The following is a 24,449-nucleotide window of genomic DNA, read 5'->3' as shown; positions in this document are numbered from 1 at the left end:
ACTTCACTGAGCAGGAGGTAAAGAGTCTGCATCTCTCTGGGATTTGTGTTGAATGTGAGCCTCCTCTGATCCGTATGGAGGCAGGAGGGAGGGATGGAAAAACATGCAATGCTATTAAACTTGAGTTTCACAGCAATCTGTAGTGTTTGACTATAGAGGTCTGCATGACATTATGTAGTGTTAAGTATGGCAGAAATTCATCATAACACAGGGGAGAGGAAAGGGACGGATAATGTGAAGAAAGGTCAATATAACGTCATAAATCCGTATGTTATGGAAGAATACAAACGAACTCAAACTCATATTTCCCCAAACGCTTCCGTGGATTTAGACTGGCGATAGTTTTCAGGTTGAACACTAGGTGGCGACATTACGCCGTTGGTGCATCTGCGCTGCCTGAAAACAAAGGCAAAGAAGACGAATGCGGAGGTGACGTCGCCGTGTTTACACTGCGTCACAGTATTCGGAGCTAACAAACACGGCTTTAACGCAGTTCTGTCTTTACGCACCTGTTTTATCCGCACTGCTCGACCGTGTTCGGTGCGTGGTGATGGGCGCTCACGGCGTTTTGGGTAACGAGCCCGAGGCTTTAGATTACTCAGTGCACGAAGCCTGGAACGAGGCCACCAACGTCTATCTGCTGGTGATCCTGGTCAGCTTCGGCCTGCTGATGTACGCCAGGAAGTAAGAAACCGTTACATTCACACTTAAGCACGAGTGTCAGCAAAGACATTTGAGATATTTCCTGATGAAGTTAATAGTTAGTTGTCCCAAATCTGTCACTCTTATCTGTCGATCATGATGTCCTCCCTCCGTCTCTGTCAACTTCTCTCTCAGAAACAAAAGGAAGATCATGCGCATCTTCACTCTGCCTCCCACCATCGGCAGCAGCCCGGAGCCCAACTTCTACGACAGCCTGCAGAAGGTCCGGCTGAGGCAGCAGCTGGAGATGTACTCGCTGGGTTAGTATGGAAGAACTTTTAGAAAAATATGGAGTAGAAAGGAGAGGGTCGATCTCCCAGTTTGTGCTCCTGCCTTGATTCTATTATCCACTAAAATTGTGATTCAAACTGAGGGATGTGCTCTCTCCTTCCCTCCATCCAAGTAGAAAATGTGTGTCTGTGGCTGATAGATGCCTTGATCTATTGGTTGTCATGTGATCATGTTATGCAGTGTCACCCTGCACAGGCAAAACTTCCACAAGCCAATAAACATAACAAAAATAATAGGTGTAAGCATATCATGTGTCCTCCATTCTCCAACTCTGCACTTCTGGTTGGGGGGCAGTGGATTGAGAGCAGTCAGCGTGGTTGCAGACTCGCTGTTGGAGGGTTTTATTGTCCAGAGGCAGCATTAAATCTATTAAATATGAACGTGCACTTCATAACAAAGCATTATGTGAAGGTACTGTGTAGCTGACATTGACCTTTAATCTTTCACATACTGTAGAAGTGTTGGAATAACTAATCTCATATCAGAGCCACATTTTTAATATGAAAAGTACTCATTTTGTAGTAAAGAGCAAGGTCAAGATCGTCTTATTAATTTACATCTAAATGATCTTGACTCGCTCAGCACAAGTAGCCACTTGAAGGTTATGTTATGTTATCCTGCATGTTCTTGAGATAAATTAAAGTTCCCTACTGTCATCCTGTTTGTCTTCCAGCCAGGAAATTTGACCAGCACCAGCAGCAGGGCCAGGCAGAGAGCGTCCAGCTCTCTATGGAATGAGGGTGCGGCAAGGCAACCGCCCCTTTCCGTCAGCGCCAACGTTCCCGCATTGTTAAGGCTCCCTCCCCATGGAAACGACGGCTCTCTGCGTCTGATCGGGCCGAGAGAATAACACCGGCTGTTATCCTGGGTCGTCTCCGTTTGGCCTCACAAATGGGAAGCAAGTTAAAAGTCTGCATTCACCTTCTGTTGTCTCGTCCTCTTTTCCATGCGCGGACCAGAATTGGATGGAGAATCAAGGAAGGCTCGTCGGAGTGCTAACTTCAATTTTTGCTTGATAATATAGCAGTGACACCAGCCTGGTGTGGGATGAAACCTGCAGCAGATGTCACTGAGGTAGTTTCAGTATGATTGTTTTGTGGTCTGCTTGTTAAGTTGTCTTTTATGTCGATTTTTGTTTGATACTGAATTTTGTGAATTGTTTAATTTTTATGTCTCAACCATTAAAATCAAAAGCACAAATACTTACGTGGGCTTCATTTGTTTTTTATTTAATGTTGTGGCACATTACAAATACATCACATGGGCTGTTTGGAGGACGAGATAACGGGACATGGATTTAAAATAATGTTCTTTTAACCTAACATCGTTTCTATGGTTGGAGATGGGATGGGTTGTGTACAAACGCATACAGATACTAATATTTACTTAGGATCAGATATTTAAGCTATGTGTGATTAATTACTTACAAGTACAGAGAAAATTATTCCATCAGCTCAGTGTACAATATTGAACCTTTGAGTTCAGTGCAACAAGGCCTTTTGTATAGATTTAGTTAAGGATTTTGCTTATGTAGGCAATAAAAATCTGTATCGATCCTTCAGCAGCACAGCGCTTATTCTCCTCTCAAAGCCTGGAAACACTGGAGATGAGTTTTTTTAACCTTAAATTTAAAACTTCACAAGCAACACAAGTTCATTGGATTTTATTTAAGCTGAGAGAACGGCTCCATTTACCTAGAAACATACACTAACTCAACAACACAACAAAGTGGTTTGAGAGAATAAAGACCACAAGCATTGAAATTAATGCACCTTTAAAAAAAATAAAAATAAAAATAAATCGAGCCCACAAGACAAATGATCACTACAGTAAACACAAGAGACCAACCAAAACTGACTTAAGACAACAAATGCTCGGAGCACAAACTCTTATTGGACTGAGGGGATTCGTCACGATAAGACATGTACAAAGAAAAACTACTTTGGTTCGGCCATTACGCAGCTGACTGACATTACATACTGTAGGTAGTCTACACACATTGACGTTACACCTGATTGCTTCAGCAGTAGCCTGTAGGCGATGCATATCGTCAGAAAAAACATGTTTATTCCCTGCATAAGAGAGATAAAGCTTGGCACCGATACGCTGTATGAGGATGATGTAGAAAATCACCCAGGCATAAAGCTAACTATACACCTTTCCTTGTGTTTTTGCATTCATTTAGCAAAATTGTCAGGACAATAAAAATAAAATCTGGAGCCCTATGCAAAATCGGCGGATAAAAACCATTATATACAGAAAGATCACAGCCACGGCAGCAGAAGGGGCACGGGAACAGATACAATTCTTACAGTTCAGCGAGAGCAGCATAGCATGGCAAAACTCAAGTTCCTGTGGCAGCAGTAAACCAGATGCTCCACCTAAGACGCAAAAAAACCGTCCTATGTGACGACAACAAACCTTCAGTGGCCGCGGTGGCGAGGACAGACGTCCTCATCGCTGACGGACAGTGCGACGGCGTAGTCTGAGTTCCAGTCCCTGAGGAAGAGCTCCTCGGCTTGGCTCTGCAGGGTCCTCTGGCCTGTGCGAACCTCCGCGCCGGTCTGGTTCACCACTAAGCCCACACCGGCTGTTTGGGTGAAGTACTCCTCAGACCAGTTGGATGTACCTGCCGGGGACACAAACACGTCAGCCAGTTTAAGATACGTCTGCAATGTTTTCATTCTCTGTCCATGAGTTGATTTGAGGGTCCACAGTGATCTCATACCTATATAGAGCACTCTGTCTGTGACCATGTACTTGGCATGATTGACTCGTGCATACGGAATCTTCTCTTGCTCTGGAGTTGAAGGCACCGTAAACACTTTCTGTACAAAGAACGAACAAGGTCAGGAATAAGACAATGAACCATCAAAACTATTTTGATATTTGTTAAGTTTTCACCGTCGAACATAAATGAATGTATCCTGCAATGGCTGAAAGGTTTTGCCAATGCTGAAGAAGTGCCTGAAAGATTCACATGTGAAGGCCTGAAGAATTCTTTGAAGTTGTCGGTTGTTTGTAAACAACAGGTGCAGCCAATTAAGCAGAGACAGGAGCAGAATGCCTGAATACTCCATGTCCAACAACTGGATCGTGAGAACCAGGAGAACTTCCTGAACGTAAAAACGATTCTGTCAAGTGCAATGTATCTCGGCAACTCCGGAAAAATAAAATCATCCAACGTACAACTTGGATGTCACATCTGAGCAGAGGCCTGGTGAGCACCAGCAGGGACTGCAGGAAGGTGAACATGGAGGCCGATGAGTGCGGCCAGCAGCTGACCAGGAGCTGGACCTGCACGCCTCGGGTGCAGGCTGCAGCACGCAGGGCCGAGTCGATGGCGGGCCAGAACCTGAAAGAAAGGGCATCCGCAATTATATTCAGCTCTGCAGCGGAGGAGAACTTATTCCACATGGCAGATCAATATCACAAGCATTAGCCTGTCGTGTTGTGCAGACAGGAACAGCAGCCATGCAGAGGAAGTCAAAGGTCACATATGCAACTAACATAACACAAGAGGATAACACTTTCCCATGGATGTACAGTGTGATATTTACTTCATGACAACGCTACGACAACACATTTTAATTAAACAGACTGAACTTGATGAATCACTGCTCGACTTGGCCCTGATTTGACTTCTGATATCCTGCAAGTGAGGCAAGTTTCCACCGTGTTAGAAACAAAAAGCCTCCACTCAGCAGCTTTACCTCATCTTCATTAGAGGAGCGGCTGCTGTTAGCCTGCCAGGGTTCAATACGTGTGCCATCCTTCCCCACAGCACAACAGCATGTATCGAATTAAACGACTTCAATAATCTGGAGCTTTTAATGCCTGTGTGTGTGTGTGTGTGTGTTAGTGTGAGTATATCTGGTCACCTGGTGGGTTTTGAGTACTTAGACAGAGGAAGATAGTCCATAACAGAGATGTGAACAAACTCCTTGGCATCGGCAATGACAGACAGGATGGTGGTGAGGTCGTCTGAGCGGCCACGGGCTGAGATCTGTGGCGGGGCACTCTGCAGGGGGCACGCGCACACACACACACACACACACACACACACACACACACACACACACACACACACACACACACACACACACACACACACACACACACACACACACACACACACACACACACACACACACACACACACACACACACACACACACACACACACACACACACACACACACAGTACGTCAAGGCAATGAGGCAAAGTCACAGCTGATTGATGTGCACCTCTAGCTGATTTATTATTTCCATGCCTGTTATAAAGCTCAGCACTTACAGACAGGTACACTTGTGCCGGCACACCATTGAACTTCATATGCAGAGGTTTCTGGGCGCTGGACAGGGCAGAGAAGCGTGCAGGCCAGTACGGGGGCAGGGAAGGACTCGCCTCAGCGCCCAGGCTCCAGTACACCCCAAAGATTCGTAAGGCGTCCTGAGCCAGGCAGCTGCAGTCCTCCACCGACAGCCCCACCTCCTTCACCTTAGTGAACATTAGTCCATGAGTTAAAGGAATTAGAAACAATGATTCTTCTGCATTCAGTACTCAGACAGTTCTGATAAGAGGAAGACACAGATTGGATTAATCACCTTCCCTTGGACAAAACATTCCAAAGTTCAGCTCTGTTATTTTCTTTCCTCAAATCCTGACTTTAGATCAATTTCTCACAGCGTTTTGTCCCGACATACCTGGGAGAGTGAGCGCCAGTCCATGTTGGCGCTGCCCAGGTAGAGGTGTTTCTGATCCACCACCCACATCTTGGTGTGGATGATGCCTCCAGTCAAAGATGTCAGGTTTACCTCACGGACCTCTGCACCTGGAAGACACACCGTGAAACAATCTGTTCTGTGTGTTCCATAGTGGGTTTGTAGTCCAGTGTTCACCATAGTGTAGCAAAATGTATACTGTTAAGCTTACCTGCTGCAGCTAACTCTGCCGTGTCTAGAGATGAGGTCTGTGGGGCGTTGACGGCAATCTGGAGTTTCACATGTTTTGAGTCAAGTTGCTTCAGCTTCTCAAACACCTGCCTTCCCTGCAGAGGTCGGGGTTAATATGACAAAACGATAGAATTCAGGTTATTTTTTATAAACTACATCCTGAGATCCAAGGTGAGTTACCGCACTGACCTGAGAGTCAACAGAGTCAGGGAGCTTTGAATCGCTGTTCCGCAGTGTGACATAGAAGGCGCCGATGTAGGCCGAGCTCTTGGCTTTGTCCAGGAGATCGAGCCAGCTGTCTGCGACGCTCTGCAGGGAGGACGGATCGGACGGGTAGAGGCCCTCCGGCGTGCTCTCCACCAGCCGCACTCTGAACAGGAGGAGAGGGAGGCCTACAGTGAGCTACACACACACTCACTCATTCTATCAAGCACATGTAAAGTCATGGAGAGTTTAAGTAGTTTTTTTTGGAAAAGGAGACACGCTTGGCAAAATCAAGACACAATCTGGTCACTGTCATTAAAATGGTCACAGCCCAATAAAGGGGAAGCTGGAGTGTGTGAAGCAATGCAGTGTGTAATTGTGCTGTCCAAGATGTTGCAAATCAGTTGTGTTTGTGGTTGCAGTTTTAATGGGAATACTAGCATTGTATTCAAACTTTACTTTGTTGAACGCTGCAACAAAAGGTTTGGGAACGTCATGCTTTGTTTCTATTTTCATCCTGTTGAAGAAATTGAACTTCTGATCTATATCATATCGCCAAACCCCAAACAAGCGACCCAAACAGGGGAGTGTGATGTTTTGTCAACATTTTCTTACCGACAGTCAACACTACACGGGTCGGGTCGGCTGCAGCCTTCCAGCCAGTGCAGCTCCAGCTGAGACAGGAGCTGGGCCACAGACAGGGGAATGCCGTACTGCCAGACGTGCAGCCCGAACCCTCCCAGGAGCAGCAGGGTGGTTGGCAGGATGCAGCAGAGGGTGAAACTCCAGACCGCCGACCTCTATGAAGTGAAAGGAGAGAGAGAGAGAGAGAGAGAGAGAGAAAGAGTTCAACGACTGTTGCGAGATGCGGGGCTTGGAAAACGGTCGAGGGATGTGTTGCATTCCAAACGTGTTACTGAAGGGTGTGGCGCAATTCCATTTACTATGACTGCCAAAGCTGAGACTACCGCAGAAAGCCATGTGATTGACTTAGGAGGAGAATTGTCCGCTAACTTACCTTTGTTGACGTCTTGGACGGCTTGTTTGATTGTGTAAGAGGGGATAATTCATCAATATCGGCGTATTCCCCTGTGAGGTTTGAGCACGCCGACTCGTCATTCCCCTGGCTTGTGTAAGGTTCGTAATCTTCCTTCAATTCCCCTGAATCATCGACACTGGATTCAACTTCAACATCATCTGCATACGGAGTTTCGGATAACGATTCGTTGTCCTCCTCCAGTTCGAGCATGTGTATTGGCTCCGTCTCCCACGGCGGCTCCTCGTCCGTAATCGCCTTAACCTCACAAAAGCTCTCCTCCACGGTTTGATCAATCTCTGCAGACTTGATCTCTTCATCGCCCACAGCATCGGTGAGGCCGATTATGTCGTCCTCGTCAACCCCATATGCCCCTGCTTGATCCGTCCTGTCCTCTGGCTTCTGGCTGAGGGAGCCCTGGCATAATAGCTGAGTTTCGGGCTCCTGGAGCGAGGCATCAGCCTCCACCTCCGAGGCGTAGTAGGAGCCTATCTCTGGTCTGAGAGCGGGCCTGGGGGTCACAGCCATAAGAGGGAGCGGACCAGAATCAGGTTCCTCTGCCCAACTCTTGGGTGCAGAGCTTATGGGGATATGGGTGGAGACGGCAGCCTGTTCTGTGCTGCTGACAGGAGATGTTGGTTCAAAGCTCATTTTCGGTGACATTCGGACTGTCAGCAGGGGAAGTGCCGTCTCTCTGACCGTTGGCACCTTGGACTTTGGGGCCTCTATCATCCCGCCTCCAGCTTTCTCAGGAAGTTGCGCTACAAGGAGGGGGGGATCTCTTTTGGAGAGCGGCAGCTCCGTGTTTTGGCTTCCAGTCGAGGGTCGTTTGTGAAAAGTGGGGATTCGAGAAACGGGTTTGGAACTTCTGCGGCTCATGTCGTCTTTATCCTCAAGGTCGTCTTTGGGAGATTCGTCTTCGGGCTGGAGACGGTCCAGCACAACAGCACAGTCCTTCACTTCCTGTAGAGAAAACAAACTGTAACTTTACTGACACTGTGCAAACATGTGTGCACAAACAATACACACACCCCTCAGCATATTCAGCAGGAAGACTGAGCATAGCCTCAAAGTAAAAACAGGATTAGTTTCACTTCAACACTTTCAACACCCGCAATATTCTACACCAATTCAATATTACAAAAGTAGCAGTTAAATATTCCAAATAAACACTACTGCTTTACTCTTTGTCCTGCTGCTCATCATTACCAACACTCAGATAAAGAATACCTGGAGATGCTCCCGCTGAACTACAGAGACTGAAATGGCCACACCTATTCAAATAAGCACATCCGATCTGCCATGCCTGACCACCTGTTTCACCTCAAGATGGCGGCCACAGGGTGTTTTACATGTTGTCATGGAGTTCATAGCAACAGTTTATGGTATGATGATCGCAGTATCATTTAAAGGTGAACGCCGACAATTGAACACACAAGGAGCAGTTTGACGTGAAGAGCAGTGCTCAGTCCTTCCAAAGGCTTTTGTGTCTGTAGATCACAAAAGGCACAGAGGTTGAGTTTGCCCTGACTTTGCACAGCGCCCTCTAAAGCCACAAACTGAAGCCATCAGACCCGGATGAGATTACACAAAATGACCTTCTCTTTCTGGCCTATCATTGTAATATGGCCTGGGATCAACAAGCTTGAACATTTTCATTGATTCATCATTTTTCAACTTACCCTTGACCCCAGCCTCCCCTGCCACTCCTTCCTCCCCCTGCCCCACCCCTTAACCCCCTCCTGCCCCCCTGCAAGCCACGTTTGAATGACGTAGCATTACCATTATCAAATTCTGGATATTTGCGTGATAGGGACAATCTCCTGTGTCTGCCATGGCGGCTTCCTGACGACAGTGACGGACCCTTCTTCTTCAGCATGGTGCAAAATGCTTCATAGGAATTTTAAATGGCTTTTCGCATCACTCATGACGTCATTATGGGAGTCGGTAGGGTCATGTCAACTGTGACATCATCCGTGATACTATTTGTGGGTCTGGGTGGTTGAGTTCATTTGATCTTTTGGATAATGCAAATACAAATAGAATCGCTACGTGAGTATTTATGTCAAATACAATGACAATATAAAACACTGTGCTGGGCCGATTGTAGTACAATGACAAACAAGCTCCAATTATAGTAGTTATAAAGATTTACTGCCCTAACTATGACATCTAGACAGTGCCGCACTGGCTCACAAGTGTTTCCTGTTCCTGCTGATCGCATGCTGCTGCCGCACAGACACAAAACATCTATAATCTGGCCACAGCACTGAATAAATAACACCCAGCCACACCCAGATATTTGCTTTCTTCCAAACCTAACGTCTAAACAACAAGATCCAACTGTTTGGGCTTCCTGCCAAAGGTAAACAAATCCTTACCGGCCCAGTTGTCTCCTCAGCAGCTCTCTCCTCCAGCTGAGGTGGGACAAATAGATCTCTCTCCATCACTTGGCTCTGGACAGACTCTGCATCCGTGGAGTCTGACTCCTGCCAGGAACAGAAACATATGGCAACAGTGGAAAAATTAGGAGAAAAAAAGAAGATGGAGCTTTGTGGTAAAGCATCACACTTTTGGAATTCAACTTTATAGCTTAACGCTTTTCGACATTATAGCGGTTATGTTGTATCGTTAGTCATCAAGACCACTATAAAACTATAAATGAAAAGAATGAGAGAATTGGAGGGCAAATTTGGTTATATTGCACATAAAACATCAGTATGGAAGGAAACTTACCATGTTTTCTCTTACCCTCGATGAAATGTAAACGTTATTAGCTGAGATGCTAGCAGTTAATTAAGTTAAATAAACAAATATTGGTCAATCTAAAGAGTTATTAGCAGATAGCAGGCTGCGGCTAAAGTCAGTCTGCCCTCAATGTGCCCTTACTTTGCGTTTTTAACGGGAGTTAGCGGCTAACGTTAGCGGCCAAAGCTACGTGGCTGCCTGAAGTTCGAGCTGCTGGGAGGAAGAGGAGGCGGAGAAGCGGTGCGGTGAAATACGCACCTCCGTCAGCGTCGCAGTAGCAGCAGCGGTGGCGGATCTCCCCTCCAGGCGGATGGACCTCCTCAGTGTCTCGTCCTCTGCCTCGTCCACGTCCCTGACGCGGGTAGATTTTCTGGATCGCAGAATCATCGGCATTGTGGGTCACGTCAACGCAATTCGTTCATAACGCGAGGTTAACGGACGAGACAGGGATGGAAGCGGAACGCGGGTGGTAGCGTAAGAACTCGAGTATGCACGCGCCCGTAGCTGATAATCACATAAATCGAAAGATAATCGGCTGCTATGCTGGATAAATGATCAATCTGCCAAAAACAAATCCTGGTCACGTAATCTGCAGGAATCTTGATCAAATTTCCTGTTGTTGTCCCCGCGCGAAGTAAACAAAAACTTTGAACGAACCGCGATTTCCTGTCGCCGCTGATTGGTGCTCAGAATCAAAGTTGTGGCCCCGCCCATTAGAGGTTCCGACAAACAGTGCCGGAAGTGGCGGATTTGGATTAATCGTCGTCTGGCGTTCATCTGGTCAAGCCTGGAGCTCCGCGTCAAAAAGGTTTGTTATTAGTCTTTAATTATTTCTAACTGAGGGAGCATTTAGAGCGGATACGGCGTCGTCGGCGCGCATTAAGAGGTAACGAGTTGCCATTAAGTTTTTAAGTAAAGTGACACTTTTCTTACTTTTTGTGGACACAGCGAGTGGAACATCACATAGTTAAGGTGATGTTCCAAAGATCATGTCAACAGACTGCAAACATGCCTGAAACAGTTGGCGACTTAAATATAAATCATTAACGCGAAAGTTTGTACATTTGTATACAAAGAAATGTGCTTTCAACAAATGCTACGGTTAGTAGTGCTAACGTTTAATGTTACTTCTGTGTTTGCTTTGCTATTGGATTTAGTTTCGCTGGCTTGGTTATTCTTAAACTGTACTGTCAATTGTTGTTATTGTGTTATTATATCGTTTCTATGAGCTTTGTGTCGTTCTATATATAATTACTACATCAGTGTCAAAAGATCTAAATCTAACTATGACGTGTATTATGTTTAATCTCACATTTTGTATGGATTTTGTCTGCTCCTCTTTAGTAATCGAATATCTTATTGTTCAATTTACGACGCTGATGCAGTGATTAAGTGGTTTTTCTGGCTGCAACTGAAAATGAAAGTTCTGAGTGTCTTCATTACACAGCGGCTATGTGGCGGTCACGGGACTTCCCTGATCGAAGTAAACACTGTAATGATGTACTGTATGCTAATGGGGCTAGGGGTCGAAGACAAAAGATAGGAAATGATCTAATCAAATCAAGATGTTTCTCATCAAGTGGACAAAGGTGGCCTGTCAATCAATCTCAATGACATCCCATAGATACAGACCACCAATCAATCACCAATATTTAGGAGGACTTTTTTCATATTTAGGCCACATAAGTTACCTGCCAAGCTCATGTCCGTATGTTTTCCTCCCCAGGTCTCTCAGGTAACCGCCTCAGGCTGATCAGAGTATGTTTCTCTGATGATGGACAGTTAATACCATCAGCGCCTCCATGGAAGCTCCAGACACTCCCCCCAACTCCCAGCCCATCCCGGTCCCCCTGCACCCGGCCGTGGCTCCGTCGGTCCAGCTCGGCTTCACCATCCTCTACACCGCTCTGTACGGCGGCCTCTTCCTGGTGGTCTACTCCCAGCTCTGGCTTCTCTACCTCTGTCGACACAAGAGATGGAGCTACCAGAGCGTGTTCCTTTTCCTGTGTCTGCTCTGGGCCGCCCTCAGGACCACCCTGTTCTCCTTCTACTTCCACAATGCTCTGGAAGCCAACCACTTGCCTGTTGTGGTCTACTGGCTGCTCTACTGCTTCCCTGTCTGTCTGCAGTTCTTCACCTTCAACGTTATCAACTTGTACTTTACCCAGGTAAGCTGGCCGACAGTAGGACACTCTCCTCTCCTCCTCTTCTGAGACCTGGACTTAATCTCATGTTACTTCTTTCTCTCTTGTGCCACAGGTGTTACTGAAAGTTAAAGAGTTATACAACGCAGAGATGGACAGCGGACTGTAAGTTCTTTTTATCCAATAGACTCCTTACTGTATGTAGATTCCTATAGATGATAAATAATGACTTCTTCTTCATTCTTCTGTCTCTTTTCAAGGTGTCTGGCAAGGTGCACGTATTTTGCATTGAGCTCCATCTTCCTCTCTGTCAACGTGGTCTGTGCTGTTCTCGGGCGGAAAGATGGCAACGGAACCAGTGAGAAGAACTGGAATCTGGTCCTCATTCGAGTTCTGGTGAACGACTTGCTCTTCATCCTGGAGGCAGTGTTTCTGGCAGTGTTGCTGTTGTTTCTGACCCGGAATTCACGCACTGCCATGCCTTACCTGAACGTCAGGGTGAGTGAGACACATTTCATCCTGAGCAAAATGAGTGAAAACAGGGCAGGACAGTATATTCGTCCCTTGGTAGTCCAGGTTAACAGTGTCATCTGTTTTGCCGCAGGGGACCAGCGTGTGGCGAATCGCAGCTATGGGAGCAGCAGTAATCCTGTTGTTCACCAGCCGAGCTTGTTACAACCTGACCGTCCTCTTCCTCTCCCAGAGCCACCCCATTGAGTCTTTCAACTTTGACTGGTATAATGTCTCTGACCAGGTACTCCCCTCACCCTCAGCTCATATTTGGGTCAAAGGACTTAGTATCATCGCTCAGAACATACAGGTCCAGATATCTGATCATGGTGATTTACTGTAATTATGTCGGCACACAACTGCATATGCTCATGTTTGTCCTCTAGGCTGACCTGCGTAATGAACTGGGAGACAGGGGCTACATGGCCTTCGGCGCAATCCTCTTCATCTGGGAACTGCTGCCAACCAGTCTGTTAATCCTCATCTTCAGGGTTCGCAAGCCTGATCAAGAGGTAAGTGGTGCGCCTGTGAATAAATGGAAACGTTAGAAGAAATGAAAGCATGCTGTAGCTTCAAATCTGTGTTGTTTTCTTGTCCTCCCAGGTTAGCAGCATCAACAATCGCGTTCTACCTCGTCCATATTTCTTTGATGACCCTCAGGGGAGCGACGACGACTCGCCGGCCCCGTGGGCACGCAGTGTTAATCCACATCTTAGGTAAAGGCATGAAATAAAAATCTAAGTCTGCTTCAGTCTGTACCTAACCCAAACTATAAAGAAACCTCAAACAGCACAACATGTACAGGTCTAACTTGTGTTGATGCCATGTTTCAGTTGGTATGCAGCAGAGACGGCTCCTCTCTTGTTTGCCACCAACCCCTTCGACCATCCCCACCAGCACCACTCCTTCTACTCGACCCCTCAGAACTGACCAGCAACAACCTGGGTCCCGTCCAGCTCGTCCTGGTAGACATCATCTCACGGACGGGCGATAAATGGCCCGGCTGTCATACCTCTCTATTTTTGCACTGAAAACCTCAGGAAATCTGCACCTTGTAATTTTTGAATCTTTCTTTAAAGGGAACAACAAAGTGACCAAGCCATTTAGTCAAAACGTGTTAGCTGTTAGCGGTTACAACAAGCTGTCGGTCGATTCTGAATGGAAAAATGTCAAACAAGGGCCATACAAATGAGACAGTTAGCTTAGTTACCATTCCTTACTGTAGCAATGCTAATGTGCACATAGCTGAATTTGTATCACACACCAAGCGTACAAGAGGAAACAGAAAAGTATTAGTTTTGCCTTCATAAATCCAAACATTCCTGCACTGTTCACTTTTGCTAAACGTATTTCAGGGCCGGTGTGTGTGAGACCCGTTGCGGTCGGTGTTTAACGATTGTTAAAGTTTTGATTACTCTAAAATCCCCAGAAATTTATATAAATTATTCTCTTTCTGTATAATTGCATATTAAATGTACTGTAACTTATTTTATAACTGACTTTCTACCTTTCATTGTAGCTAAATAGTGTTATTTCCTTTTTTGCTTTTTGTTTTGGAATGAGAATCTTCCCTATAGCCTGTCACTCATTAGTGGCTTTTGCTTTACAACCTGATTTATATTGTTGAACATACCAATTAAAGAATAAAAAAGACTTGTCGTTCATTGTAGAATCTTGGAGGTTATAAAGCTTGTGTTGGCATCAAAGTTGAGATGTCCGCTTTTATTTTGCTGCACATCAAGCATGATACTAGGGCCGATCCCTAAATTAGAGACTGACAGCAATAAAAGCAGACATTCACAGTAATTGCAGTAAGTTGCGAACCATTTTGAAATAATTGGAAACCAATACGTGCCTTGAAAAACCTTTATAAACCTACAACACAGCATATTTTTGGAAAATGGGTCAGGAGAGTGATTTGGAGTAATTTGGCGAACTCGTACAGTACTTTAAATATACCCAGGGGCCCCCAGCTGGCTTGAATTAAGTTTAAATAAAGTGAAATGACCAATTCATCACCTTGATTTTGAGGAACACATTCGACGTTTATGGCATCAGGGTGTGAACATACAAACCAACTATAGCCCCCCACCATTTTAAACAGTTTATTCTGCATTATGTACAGATCATCCTATTAAAACACTTTATACAGTATGTACACATTCAAATAATAAATCACTATGTTACAACCTCTGCAGTGGCAAGATCTTTAGAAACCACAGAAGAAAAAGAAGATAAGACGAAAGCCCCCAAAGAAGCGGCTGATCACTGCAGCTGTAAGATGACTTCTCTTTCCATTTGATTTCAGTGGGTTTGAGACGTGTGTGTGTGTGTGTGTGTGTGCTGAGTGAGACCACCTTTACAGTGAGGAGAACGCATCTGACAGGTGAGACCTCGACAACAGAACAGCCACCCAAAAAGAACTCTCTCTCCCTCTTACTGTGAACAAACGACTGAATGTGTAACTGTGCTTCCTCCTCCTCCTCCTCCTCTTCTCTTGGAGCAGCACTCATTTTGGGGGAAACAACCAAGAAGGAAGAAAACAAAAAACTCTTGCTATTGCTTTCGGCGGTAAGAAACATGACCATCGACATCTCCAGGCGGCCTCGAGTCCAACCTGACACAGTTGGAAACTCGAGCCTGCCGATGGCAACAGAGCCACAGGGAAGAAGGCGATAAAACCTAAGTGACAATCTATTGACACGTGAGCCATCTCCATAGTTCTGTTGGTCCAGAGGGATATGTCAAGTGAGATAACGACGATCAGTTGTCCGGCGGCGATGACGATGATGATGTCTCTAGCTTACGAAGGCGACGGCGCCTTAGCTCGGCGGCGTTGGGCTCTCCGTCCTCCCCTACCCCATCGTCCATCGAGCTGTCTTGTCTTTCCGTCTCTGCGGCAGTAGATGTGGAGTCGGCGGGCTGGAACAGGACTGATGAGCCGCTCGCTTGCTCAGCTAGAAACAAAAGACACAAGATCAAATCAAGAGGCCACAGTAGAAACCTGGCAAGCTCAGGAGTCCTGATGAAAATGCTTCTTTGGGGGGAAAAATGTTAAGTTGGAAAAAAACAAACCTAAGTTTTGATTTCAGCGTTTTGGTTATTATATATGACTCATACTTTCTTCTGTTCCCAATTGTTGATCATGGCTGACCACAGTATAAACTCCCTGACTAGAAGCCAAGGACCTGACTGACCTGATTTTGTACATAAAATACTTATGGAGTGACATAAAAATATAATATTTCACACGGACAGAGTTGACGTCAGTAACTTACCGCCGGGCGGTTCGTTCTCCTGGCTGGAACTCTCCGCCTCCGTCTCAGGTTGAGGGGATGCAGAGCAGTTTGCCACATTGGATTCTACCCTGGTGGCCTCAGCTCGAGGAGGACTGCGGAAGAAACAGCAGAATACTGATGAAGAAGGAAGATAAAGCACTTCACACAAAAAAGGTACAACAGCAGTGAGCTAACTCAAGTTAATGAGCCGTTCTAGCTGAAGTTGCCACAGAGAATGTGTGAAACCCGTAGGGGGGTGAACTGCCAGAGATGTCCTGACTCAATGGCACAACAATCCTTAGTTCCTGATTCAATATCTGCAATATCTTTCAGTTCTGTAAATACATTTTCAAGTGAACATTCAAAGTCTGCATCTAAATGTTTCCTGTATCAGTTCCACAATTGTTTGACAGAAGATGTGACTCATCTCTCTCTCATCCTGAGGAGCGATGATAACAGCATCAGTAAACAGCTCAGAGTGTTTAAAGCAGAGAAGGCTCAGTTACGTGAGTGTGGCGACGGTGCTGAGGTAATGGTGAATGTTGAGCATGGCAGCGTCCAGCAGGGTGTGGATGTTTTGGAGACACTGGAGTCTGGCCTCCAGGCCGCGCCGACCTTCGGCCTCCAGCTCCCTCAGCTCCTCCTCTGACAGCCGGGACAGGGCCGGAGGCGGTGGAGGCATCGTTGACACTGAGGGGAAAGGACAGCTGTTTACACACCAGGTGACACAAAATTCAGCCGGACAACACTATTGCACTGTTGACTGACTGGAAGATAAGCACACAAGGACACTGGGCTGTACATATGAGGATGAGATAAATAGAGCAGTATCAAGTCATTAAAACATTTCTGAAGCTTACTGAAGGGAGGAGGCGGTGGCATAGAGAGCCATGGTGCAGCGGGGAAGGGAGGAGGGGGGAAGTTCAAGGGGAATCCTGGGAGTTGTGACCCCGGAGCAGCAGCCGATGCAGCGGAGTCCGCAGCGGATGAAGTGGACTGGCTGGCTCCTGAAGGAAACGGACACACAACCATTTAAGCTAAAATGCAAACGTATTATATAACCTGCCAACAAATTATACTGTTTTGAAAGTTTTGCAGTGTGTGCAGTGAATCAGCCTATAGAGAGTTGCTGGTTTGAGTCCTTACCAGCTGCCTGTGCCGCCTCTGTGCCGCTCTGTGCAGCATCAGCAGCAGGAACTGTGGCTGCTGCACCACCAGGGGGGGGAGGTGGCGGCACACCAGGAAAGGGACCCCAGAAGGGGAAGATGCCCGGGGGAAATCCAGGTAACATGCCTGGGGCCACTGTAAAGGAGCAAAGGAGACGTTCATGTGTGAATGGGGACGTTTACAGAGGCAGATATCCATGTCTGACTGACAGGTGTTTGTTGATTTGTCATTTTATTCACATAAATCTGGAAGAAAGAGTGTAGCAATTGTTTACTGGCTCTCACCATTGGGAGGCGGGGCTACGGGGGCATTGACGGGTGCCGCAGGGGCAGGGGGCGGGGCCTGGGCAGGGGCTGGAGTCTGATTGTTGTTAGATGCTCGCAGGACGTCCATGCGACAGGTCGGGCACGTCTGCTGCCTCTGGAACCAGGAGCGCAGGCAGCTGTGGGGAAGCAACACATTATGAAGAACAACGCAATCAAACAGCAACACACACACGCCACAATACCAACAGTCCTCGTTTAATCTGACACACTGGATTGTTTAACATTTACCAGCAAGATTTTATATCTAAAATTGTGTTGGATCGTTTGGAGACTTGAGGCTTTTTGTAGCTTCACCTCTCTGCAGACATTACCTGGAGTGGAAAATGTGATTACACGGCAGTTTCTTGGCTCCAGTCACCATTTCTTCCCGACAGATGATACAGACGTTGTCAGAGGTCTGCAGGTCTTCAGGAGTAGCATCAGGGTATCTGAATGCAACCACAAACAACAAGAAAATGACCTCTAGACAAGCTTTTAAAATGTGTTTCTACGTGACTGAACAAAAGGTTGACGCCTGTTTTAGCACTGGAATGATATCGAACTGTCAAGAAGACAAATGAAATGGGTTTGTTTTATACGATGAGGAAACATTACTCACAGTGTATTCATGTTGCGGATGGCCCTCCGAGACATTATAGCATCGGTTACAGCTTTCTTGAACTGCCTGCGAGGAGAACAAAACACTAAGACTCCAAACAAATCATGTAACACTTCTAAGACAGACTGGTTAATAACAACTAACAATAGCCAAAGCTGCTTCTGTAGACAGTATTGGTTCCCATTTTTCAATTTCCTCAAAGTCCTTATTTCACATTTAATCGGAGATAAACTGCAACGTGTGGATTCCACTATAATCACAACAATCTTTAGAGAATATACATCTATGTCTCTCAATAAGCATGATGACCTTAACACACACACGCACGCGCACACACACACACACACACACACACACACACACACACACACACACACACACACACACACACACACACACACACACACACACACACACACACACACACACACACACACACACACACACACACACACACACACACACACACACACACACACACACACACACACACGCCCACGCCCACGCCCACACACGCACACACGCACACACGCACACACACGCCCACAGAGGCAATAAAGCTGCTCACCTCATAGCCAGGTACATGGGCCGGATGGCAAACAGAGGGAAGGTGTGGACCTTTATCATGATGGTCATGAAAGCAATGTACAGAAGCACTTTGATGAAACCTGCAGCTCCACAACAACATGGATGACATCAATTAGTATCCAAACACTCAAGACATGAAACAACAGTCTCCATACACTAAACTTCACGTTATATTTTGGGTTACAGCCATGCTACAGTACCGGTGAACAGCTCAGTGTAAAGCATGTAGACGGCCTTGTTGTCCCAGGGATTCTCGCTCTGCAGGTCAACAGTGTGCAGGATGTATTTGATGAAGGTTGTCAGCACCATAGTCAGCAGGATGGCATACTAGAGAGCACAGAGAGAGAGAGGTGGGGTGTTATCAAAAAGATGGTTTACACAGATGGTGGTGTGTGCTGACTACATGCAGCACTGAGGCACTGAATGTTCCACGTCAACATGTTTATGTCTTTGACCTCAATAAAGCTTATAAAGTGACACTGACACAGAGACACCGGATGTAAAAGTTGATCTAAATAAGCAGAAGCTCTGACCACATTTGGTGTATTGTTGGCATGAACAGACTGACTGCTTCCGGTTTTTTCACAATTATTGACTGATTAGACCAGAAGGGATGGACCAAAGTGGTTAAACACTAACACATCACATTCTATCATGGAGGAATGATAACTTGAGCTATTCAACTGAGCACAGGATGACTGATGAGTGTGAGTGCGTCACGCGTTTATAATTACACACAAAAAGCACAAATTCTGAGTGACAAACCTCAAATCCAAAAACCAGCTGGACTGAGGCTCCTCGGGTGATGATGCTGTGACAGGCGTGGTTGACAAACAGGAAGTCCATCACTCCCAGCAGTCCCATCAGAGCTGGAAGAAAGAAGCACATCATCACAAGCATTACTTTCTATAAGTTCAAATTATGGTTGTCAACATATGTGTGGGCTTTCTGTCATCATGTCTGGGGGGGCCGGGCCTCCGTGAAGAAACCTGACGTCCCCCTCTACATCAATGTAACGGTGTGCTACAGCCTAGAGCCTGGTCCAGTCGGCTCTCAGCAGTGAGCTACAGGAAGTTTGAACTGACAGGTTTTGGCATCAATGTTCCCCCTAAATCACAGTCGCCTCACAATTCCGCTAAAGCAGAAAGAGGCTTTGCAGTAATCTTTTGGATCACATTCTGTTACAGCCTCCTGATATCACACCACCATGTGCCATCTGGGCTCAAGTCCCATTAAAATATGCCGCATATGGCCCAGGGGCGGAAACAGAACGATTTGCATATGGTTTCATTTATATGAGAGATGATCAATGGACCGGGGAAAGGCAGAAGTGAAAGATTACAAAGAAGAGCGAGCAAACAGCGGCACAAACCAGACAGACGGGAATATAAGAGAGGTGTCACTATGAAAGAGAAGAAGAGGTGCAGCAGGACACCGGGAGATACTCACATAACACTCTCAGGTGGAAAATCCAGGATATGTTTGGACTCCTTTCCATCTAACAAAGTAAAGATAATAATTACTAACATGTGGCAGTCTCTCGTGCCAAGTCAATCACTGAATCACACACCGAGTGGCTGGGCATGAGGACAGAACCAGTCAGGGGCTTACAAAGATTTAGTTTCAAAGTCAAGACTGAAACTCCTTGGATCCACAGCTCATGCTATCATGTGTGAAACCTTGGCCTCGTGCCATCTGTCTCTCACTGTATGTCCACGTTTCCTTTCTCTCTCTCTCTCTCTCTACGTGTACGGAAAAGGGTTTTGTAAACACAGGAGAGCTGTTCCTGTGTCGTTACTCACAAAGTCCACGCGGTCCTCGGCCAGCCAGTGGAAGCACTTGAGGAAGAGCAGAAGTGTGAAGAGGGCGACAAAGCGAGGGGAGAAGTCGTCCCTGAATACGGTGAAGGCCAGGCATGTCTCTGTGACCGCATACCAGGAGCGCTCGATGAGGTGCTGAGGGGAGGAAGAGGAAGAGGAATTAATAAGCACGAACAAAAAGACTTCTCAGATGCTTCACCTGGATGATGTCATACTGGAAAGTTCGGGACAAAGCAAAGGCTACTGAGGAATGACACACCTCTGTAAATGTGACTATCGGAGAACAGTAAGGTCTTTTATAACAAAAAGTTGTGTATCAAGTATTAACAAAAGTGCTATGAAGTATTACATAAACACAAACAGAACTTTACCTCCATTTCTGCGGCCCTTAGCTGTCCAAAGAAGACCTTCCTCATGAATTTACCCAGCAAGAAGACCAACACAAAGGCTTGAATGTACAACACCTGAGACAGAAGAGAAACAAAGCACAGACTTGTCTATCATGTTGCTAAGCATTTAATCTTATACTGGTACGTCCTCATATTCAACCTGGGTAACGTCAGCTGTGTGTAGATGAATACACTTGTGTGGCGTTCATGTAACTTTCCTTTGCTCATGTTTAGGCTGTTATTGGTGTGTTAGTAAGTATTGAATGCTGCTCCAATCTCTGATATCTAGACCTTTCAGTTCCACAGCAATTTAACAATTGAATATTTTTATTTTCTAAAGTTTAGTCTTCATTTGGGGCAGTAATGCATCTCAGATTTGGAACATTGTTAGAGTGACAGCAGCAGAAAACAAGTCTGGTTTCTGTCAGCACTGCTCCAGACAGCCCATACAAACACAATGCACACACAGACACACACACTTACCGCCATGCTGGGGCTGCTCTTGGTGAGGTAGACGACAGTTGGATAGAACTGGTGTTTGAGGAAGTAGGCATGTGCCACCACAGCCCCGGTCAAAGCCAGGCTGGTGGCAGTCACCAGAGCAGACCGCACCATTATGACCGCAGCTACAAACACTGAGGAACACACACAGATGAACGAAGAGTCAAACCAGAAGTGATGTGAAAATGAAAATGAAAGCTGTCTACTCCGACTGAACAGCATGTAAACAGAGGGTTAAAGAACGTTACTGGGAAGAGACAACTTCACTTCAACAACTCAGTGCTGCACATGTTCATTTTATTTAGGACAATTTTACATTTTCTAATCTTTCTACTAAGCCTTGACAGCCTCCATTAGTCACCCAAAAATATGTGAAGCACGCAAATAAGAGATTCATGCAGCATAAACATGCCCAGAGGCCAGCATAATGTAATCTGAGCAGCTTCAAAACGCCCAACAAGTGTACCGTTACAACACAACAGGCAGCCTCAACCAAACACTTTGACCACTGTGCCTGACCAACACGCAAACTTTTGTAATCATTACTTATTCAATATTCTCCTTTGTGCACTTATGGCTCTTACAAAGACAGTTTGTGTATCGGTGGTTATAAAAAGCCACTCAGCCCTCAGAGGTGCTGTTCAGGAGAGTAAATATAGCAGCAACATGTAAGTCCTAAACAGACTGGAGGAATGAACAGCTCCTTCAATCAGGAAGCATCGCAGGGTTTTCTGAAGCCTTTCAAACATCGGCACGGTCACCAAAGGAAAACAAGGCTGAGATATCCAGGTTAATCAATGCTAGGGTGACTGACGCTCATGTTGATCACTGGAGGACAAAGATCCAGACGGACCAGCAGCGTATTGGCTTGAGAGAAGGCCGTGCAAGTTTATTCAAGCTTAACAGGAGTGACCCTGAGGCGAGGCAATATCTGTACATAGACTCCAGAGCAGTACACTTGGAATGCACAGAAGTGGGAGTGGAGAGGAAGGACAGATTCCCAACATGATAGGAAGGATGTGCAATGTGTCAGTAGTCAGGGAAGAGAGATTCTATTTGAAGTTGCTACTGGGTGACTTCAGGGGGCCACAGAACCGCGGACGGCCTTAAGACGTACCAGGGCAACAAGTATAAGCCGTGAATGAGCGAGTTGGCAACTACCTTCCTCAGCCTGTGTTTGCTCACGGCCAACGCTGCACAGCTCGAAAGATTTCTTATCAACAGTGTTTATAAAGGAGCAGCTATAATTCTATCTGTAAGGGGAAAGTGCAGCGTGTTATTCTGCTATAATTAAAGAGCTGATTTGAAAAGAGAGATTTGTCCCTTGTACGGGATCCTTTTAAGGGGCAGGAGAGGAGAAACATCAGAGGGAAGATGTTGAGGGCACTCTGCTCTAGATGAAACAAATGAAGGTGACTCACTCTGCACTTTTACCTTCCTGCTCTTGTTGCCGTTTTGTAAAACCGTTCTACTAAATGTTGCTGCTGCCAGATTGAGATCCGCGCACATCGGATGACCGCGAACCCGCCGGTGCACCTCGGGGTGTGTAATCCAGCCTGAGAGAGATTTGCTGACAGCCTGCTGGAAGGGGGCGTGGCTTAGGAAAGGGGGGTGATATCTCTATGGCGTCCGGTGTCTTCAATACGAGCGTTGAGTTGTGAGCGCGGTACGAAAATAAACCAGAGCCCAGAAAATAATTCAGGGTGTAAAAACATGAACCAGGCGCGCAGAAACGAAAAAGCGCTCAGAACTGCTATTGAGTTGTGTGACGCCATAGACGTCCATCCTGGCGTCAGCGTCTTCTTCTGTGGTACCTGCAACAGGCGCGTATGTATCCGGTCCATTATCTCCCACACACACCTGTCCCAACTTTAGTCAAACATTAAGACCAGCAATTACTGGTTAGAGGTACACGTGTTCCTGACAGATTGAGGGGGGTTACGTCATCACTGTATTAACTTCTCACAGGGTTTCATATTGATCTCATGTGGACTCGAGCTTTCTGTCAAGTTTGCTAATTGACAGCAAACAGCACAAGCCTCTATTGGGCTTTACAGTTAGATTAACAGTGGAGTGGGAGTAACGGGTGAAAGTAAGGGATTATATTTCCGTAAAGGTAGATCATGTCATTGACTGATCATTTTCTGATAGCAGCAACATACTTGGTTAGCACACTTCCACTATCAGTTACTCTACATTTCCCGTTACATCATGCTTACCTCACAAACTATTTCAAATACTGCATGTTACAGTTGCTACGTTTACACTGGTGGTCAAGAGGGAATTTAGCAAACTTAGCTAAGTACCCTGAGAACCGGTGGGCTACCATGAAATGCCAGCTGGTGAGGTGTGTGGGCTTTTTTTGCAACGAACACGCTGGGTTATCAATGCAAGATACATAAATAACAAACATTTAGGGTAAATATAGCAACATTAGATCAGAGGCTGCCTGTTGAAATGTATTTATGGTAGTTAGCTACTGTGCGCTAACACGAGCTAGCTGGGGGCACTGCACAGCTGTTAGCACACTGACTTACCGACGCGTTGCTGCGGTGTTAGAAGAAGACTCGCTCCTTAGCCGGCACGCTGAACGATTCCCGGGCTGTTTAAATGTCTATATTCCTAACAAGTTAATCCATTTTGCTCATTTCGCGGCAGCCTCTTGTAGCATTTATGATCCTCCGCGCCGCTCCTCTGGCTACGTGTTTATCTTTGGCTTGCTCCTCAGCGGCCACCTCACATCCGGTCGGTACGGTAATATGACGCATTGACATTTTCGAGCGTAATGGCGTGGAGAGTGTTAATTAGCGAGTTTTAGAGGGGAGCATTGCTGGCGTGTCACTTTTGTCTACAGCGTGGATAAATTGTTTAATATAAGTGCCTGACTGGCCTTTAATGTTGCTGAATAGGATTTGTAAATGTTTAGCCGTGTCTTTTAGGAGACTTTTGGTAAATACCGACGTGGACGAATCATTGCCGGCACAAAGGGAACATAAAGCCAGCGGACCAATGGGAAGCCGTCAGGTGGTTCTGATGCTACATTTGACTACGGACAGGCTGCCGATTTCACGCAAAAAGGCAAATATTTTCGAGGAACATGAAATTAATGATTGGAAGCATATTTAAAGCTTGCAGCCATTTTAAAGTACTTTAAACTTTTGAACGTGCAAGGATATGCTTGAATTGAATAA

General features: G+C 46.1%; 4 protein-coding genes across 6 annotated transcripts; 2 read left to right on the top strand and 2 right to left on the bottom strand.

The window, feature by feature from the left end:
• Positions 1 to 404: 404 nt before the first annotated feature.
• On the top strand, positions 405 to 2,199 carry smim19 (small integral membrane protein 19). The gene is made up of 3 exons (XM_076162770.1): positions 405 to 684; positions 838 to 962; positions 1,667 to 2,199. The coding sequence occupies exons 1-3, from the start codon at positions 551 to 553 to the stop codon at positions 1,729 to 1,731; spliced, it is 324 nt and encodes a 107-aa protein (XP_076018885.1). The 5' UTR covers positions 405 to 550; the 3' UTR covers positions 1,732 to 2,199.
• pld7 (phospholipase D family, member 7) lies at positions 2,194 to 10,391 on the bottom strand. Of its 2 annotated transcripts, none has more exons than XM_076162763.1 (12): positions 10,196 to 10,391; positions 9,571 to 9,678; positions 7,172 to 8,152; positions 6,769 to 6,953; positions 6,139 to 6,319; positions 5,930 to 6,044; positions 5,701 to 5,828; positions 5,291 to 5,494; positions 4,875 to 5,014; positions 4,183 to 4,348; positions 3,722 to 3,821; positions 2,194 to 3,622 (listed from the first exon to the last, which is right to left on the bottom strand). In XM_076162763.1, the coding sequence occupies exons 1-12, from the start codon at positions 10,328 to 10,330 to the stop codon at positions 3,417 to 3,419; spliced, it is 2,649 nt and encodes an 882-aa protein (XP_076018878.1). In that variant the 5' UTR covers positions 10,331 to 10,391; the 3' UTR covers positions 2,194 to 3,416. The 2 variants fall into 2 exon arrangements, with proteins under 2 accessions (XP_076018878.1, XP_076018880.1); XM_076162765.1 differs by lacking the exon at positions 10,196 to 10,391 and adding an exon at positions 9,926 to 10,169.
• A 229-nt stretch (positions 10,392 to 10,620) lies between these two features.
• On the top strand, positions 10,621 to 14,244 carry gpr137 (G protein-coupled receptor 137). Its single transcript, XM_076162768.1, has 8 exons — positions 10,621 to 10,745; positions 11,664 to 12,105; positions 12,197 to 12,246; positions 12,342 to 12,579; positions 12,686 to 12,835; positions 12,978 to 13,103; positions 13,195 to 13,307; positions 13,425 to 14,244. Exons 2-8 carry the CDS (start codon positions 11,740 to 11,742, stop codon positions 13,519 to 13,521), a joined length of 1,140 nt encoding a protein of 379 aa, XP_076018883.1. The 5' UTR covers positions 10,621 to 10,745; positions 11,664 to 11,739; the 3' UTR covers positions 13,522 to 14,244.
• A 252-nt stretch (positions 14,245 to 14,496) lies between these two features.
• On the bottom strand, positions 14,497 to 24,002 carry syvn1 (synovial apoptosis inhibitor 1, synoviolin). Of its 2 annotated transcripts, none has more exons than XM_076162766.1 (16): positions 23,796 to 24,002; positions 21,241 to 21,392; positions 20,740 to 20,832; positions 20,351 to 20,503; positions 19,998 to 20,046; positions 19,314 to 19,417; positions 18,749 to 18,875; positions 18,529 to 18,628; positions 17,961 to 18,026; positions 17,674 to 17,790; positions 17,321 to 17,478; positions 17,016 to 17,171; positions 16,730 to 16,876; positions 16,376 to 16,559; positions 15,870 to 15,982; positions 14,497 to 15,548 (listed from the first exon to the last, which is right to left on the bottom strand). In XM_076162766.1, the coding sequence occupies exons 2-16, from the start codon at positions 21,370 to 21,372 to the stop codon at positions 15,355 to 15,357; spliced, it is 1,893 nt and encodes a 630-aa protein (XP_076018881.1). In that variant the 5' UTR covers positions 21,373 to 21,392; positions 23,796 to 24,002; the 3' UTR covers positions 14,497 to 15,354. The 2 variants fall into 2 exon arrangements, with proteins under 2 accessions (XP_076018881.1, XP_076018882.1); XM_076162767.1 differs by having other exon boundaries at positions 15,873 to 15,982.
• Between the last annotated feature and the right edge of the window lie 447 nt (positions 24,003 to 24,449).

This window comes from Genypterus blacodes, unplaced genomic scaffold, assembly GCF_046128005.1.
Source record: "Genypterus blacodes isolate CSIRO-AG114 ecotype Tasmania unplaced genomic scaffold, CSIRO-AGI_Gbla_v1 ptg000128l_1, whole genome shotgun sequence".
Classification (NCBI taxonomy): domain Eukaryota; kingdom Metazoa; phylum Chordata; class Actinopteri; order Ophidiiformes; family Ophidiidae; genus Genypterus; species Genypterus blacodes.
This window is presented reverse-complemented; position numbering and strand designations above follow the sequence as displayed.

Bases quoted from the DNA above. Each gene is read 5' to 3' on its own strand.
- smim19 (XM_076162770.1), top strand. From the start codon at position 551: ATGGGCGCTCACGGCGTTTTGGGTAACGAGCCCGAGGCTTTAGATTAC. The intron at 685-837 runs GTAAGAAACCGT...CTTCTCTCTCAG, and splicing joins CTGCTGATGTACGCCAGGAA to AAACAAAAGGAAGATCATGC. The intron at 963-1,666 runs GTTAGTATGGAA...TTTGTCTTCCAG, and splicing joins GCTGGAGATGTACTCGCTGG to CCAGGAAATTTGACCAGCAC.
- syvn1 (XM_076162766.1), bottom strand. From the start codon at position 21,372: ATGGTGCGGTCTGCTCTGGTGACTGCCACCAGCCTGGCTTTGACCGGG. The intron at 18,027-18,528 runs GTGAGCAGCTTT...TTCTCCTCGCAG, and splicing joins CCCATGTACCTGGCTATGAG to GCAGTTCAAGAAAGCTGTAA. The intron at 17,479-17,673 runs GTAATGTCTGCA...GCTTCCCCACAG, and splicing joins AATCACATTTTCCACTCCAG to CTGCCTGCGCTCCTGGTTCC.
- gpr137 (XM_076162768.1), top strand. From the start codon at position 11,740: ATGGAAGCTCCAGACACTCCCCCCAACTCCCAGCCCATCCCGGTCCCC. The intron at 12,106-12,196 runs GTAAGCTGGCCG...CTTGTGCCACAG, and splicing joins TCAACTTGTACTTTACCCAG to GTGTTACTGAAAGTTAAAGA. The intron at 12,836-12,977 runs GTACTCCCCTCA...TTTGTCCTCTAG, and splicing joins GGTATAATGTCTCTGACCAG to GCTGACCTGCGTAATGAACT.
- pld7 (XM_076162763.1), bottom strand. From the start codon at position 10,330: ATGCCGATGATTCTGCGATCCAGAAAATCTACCCGCGTCAGGGACGTG. The intron at 6,320-6,768 runs GTAAGAAAATGT...CCTCCTGTTCAG, and splicing joins CCGTGTAGTGTTGACTGTCG to AGTGCGGCTGGTGGAGAGCA. The intron at 4,349-4,874 runs GTGACCAGATAT...CCTTTCTTTCAG, and splicing joins AAGTACTCAAAACCCACCAG to GTTCTGGCCCGCCATCGACT.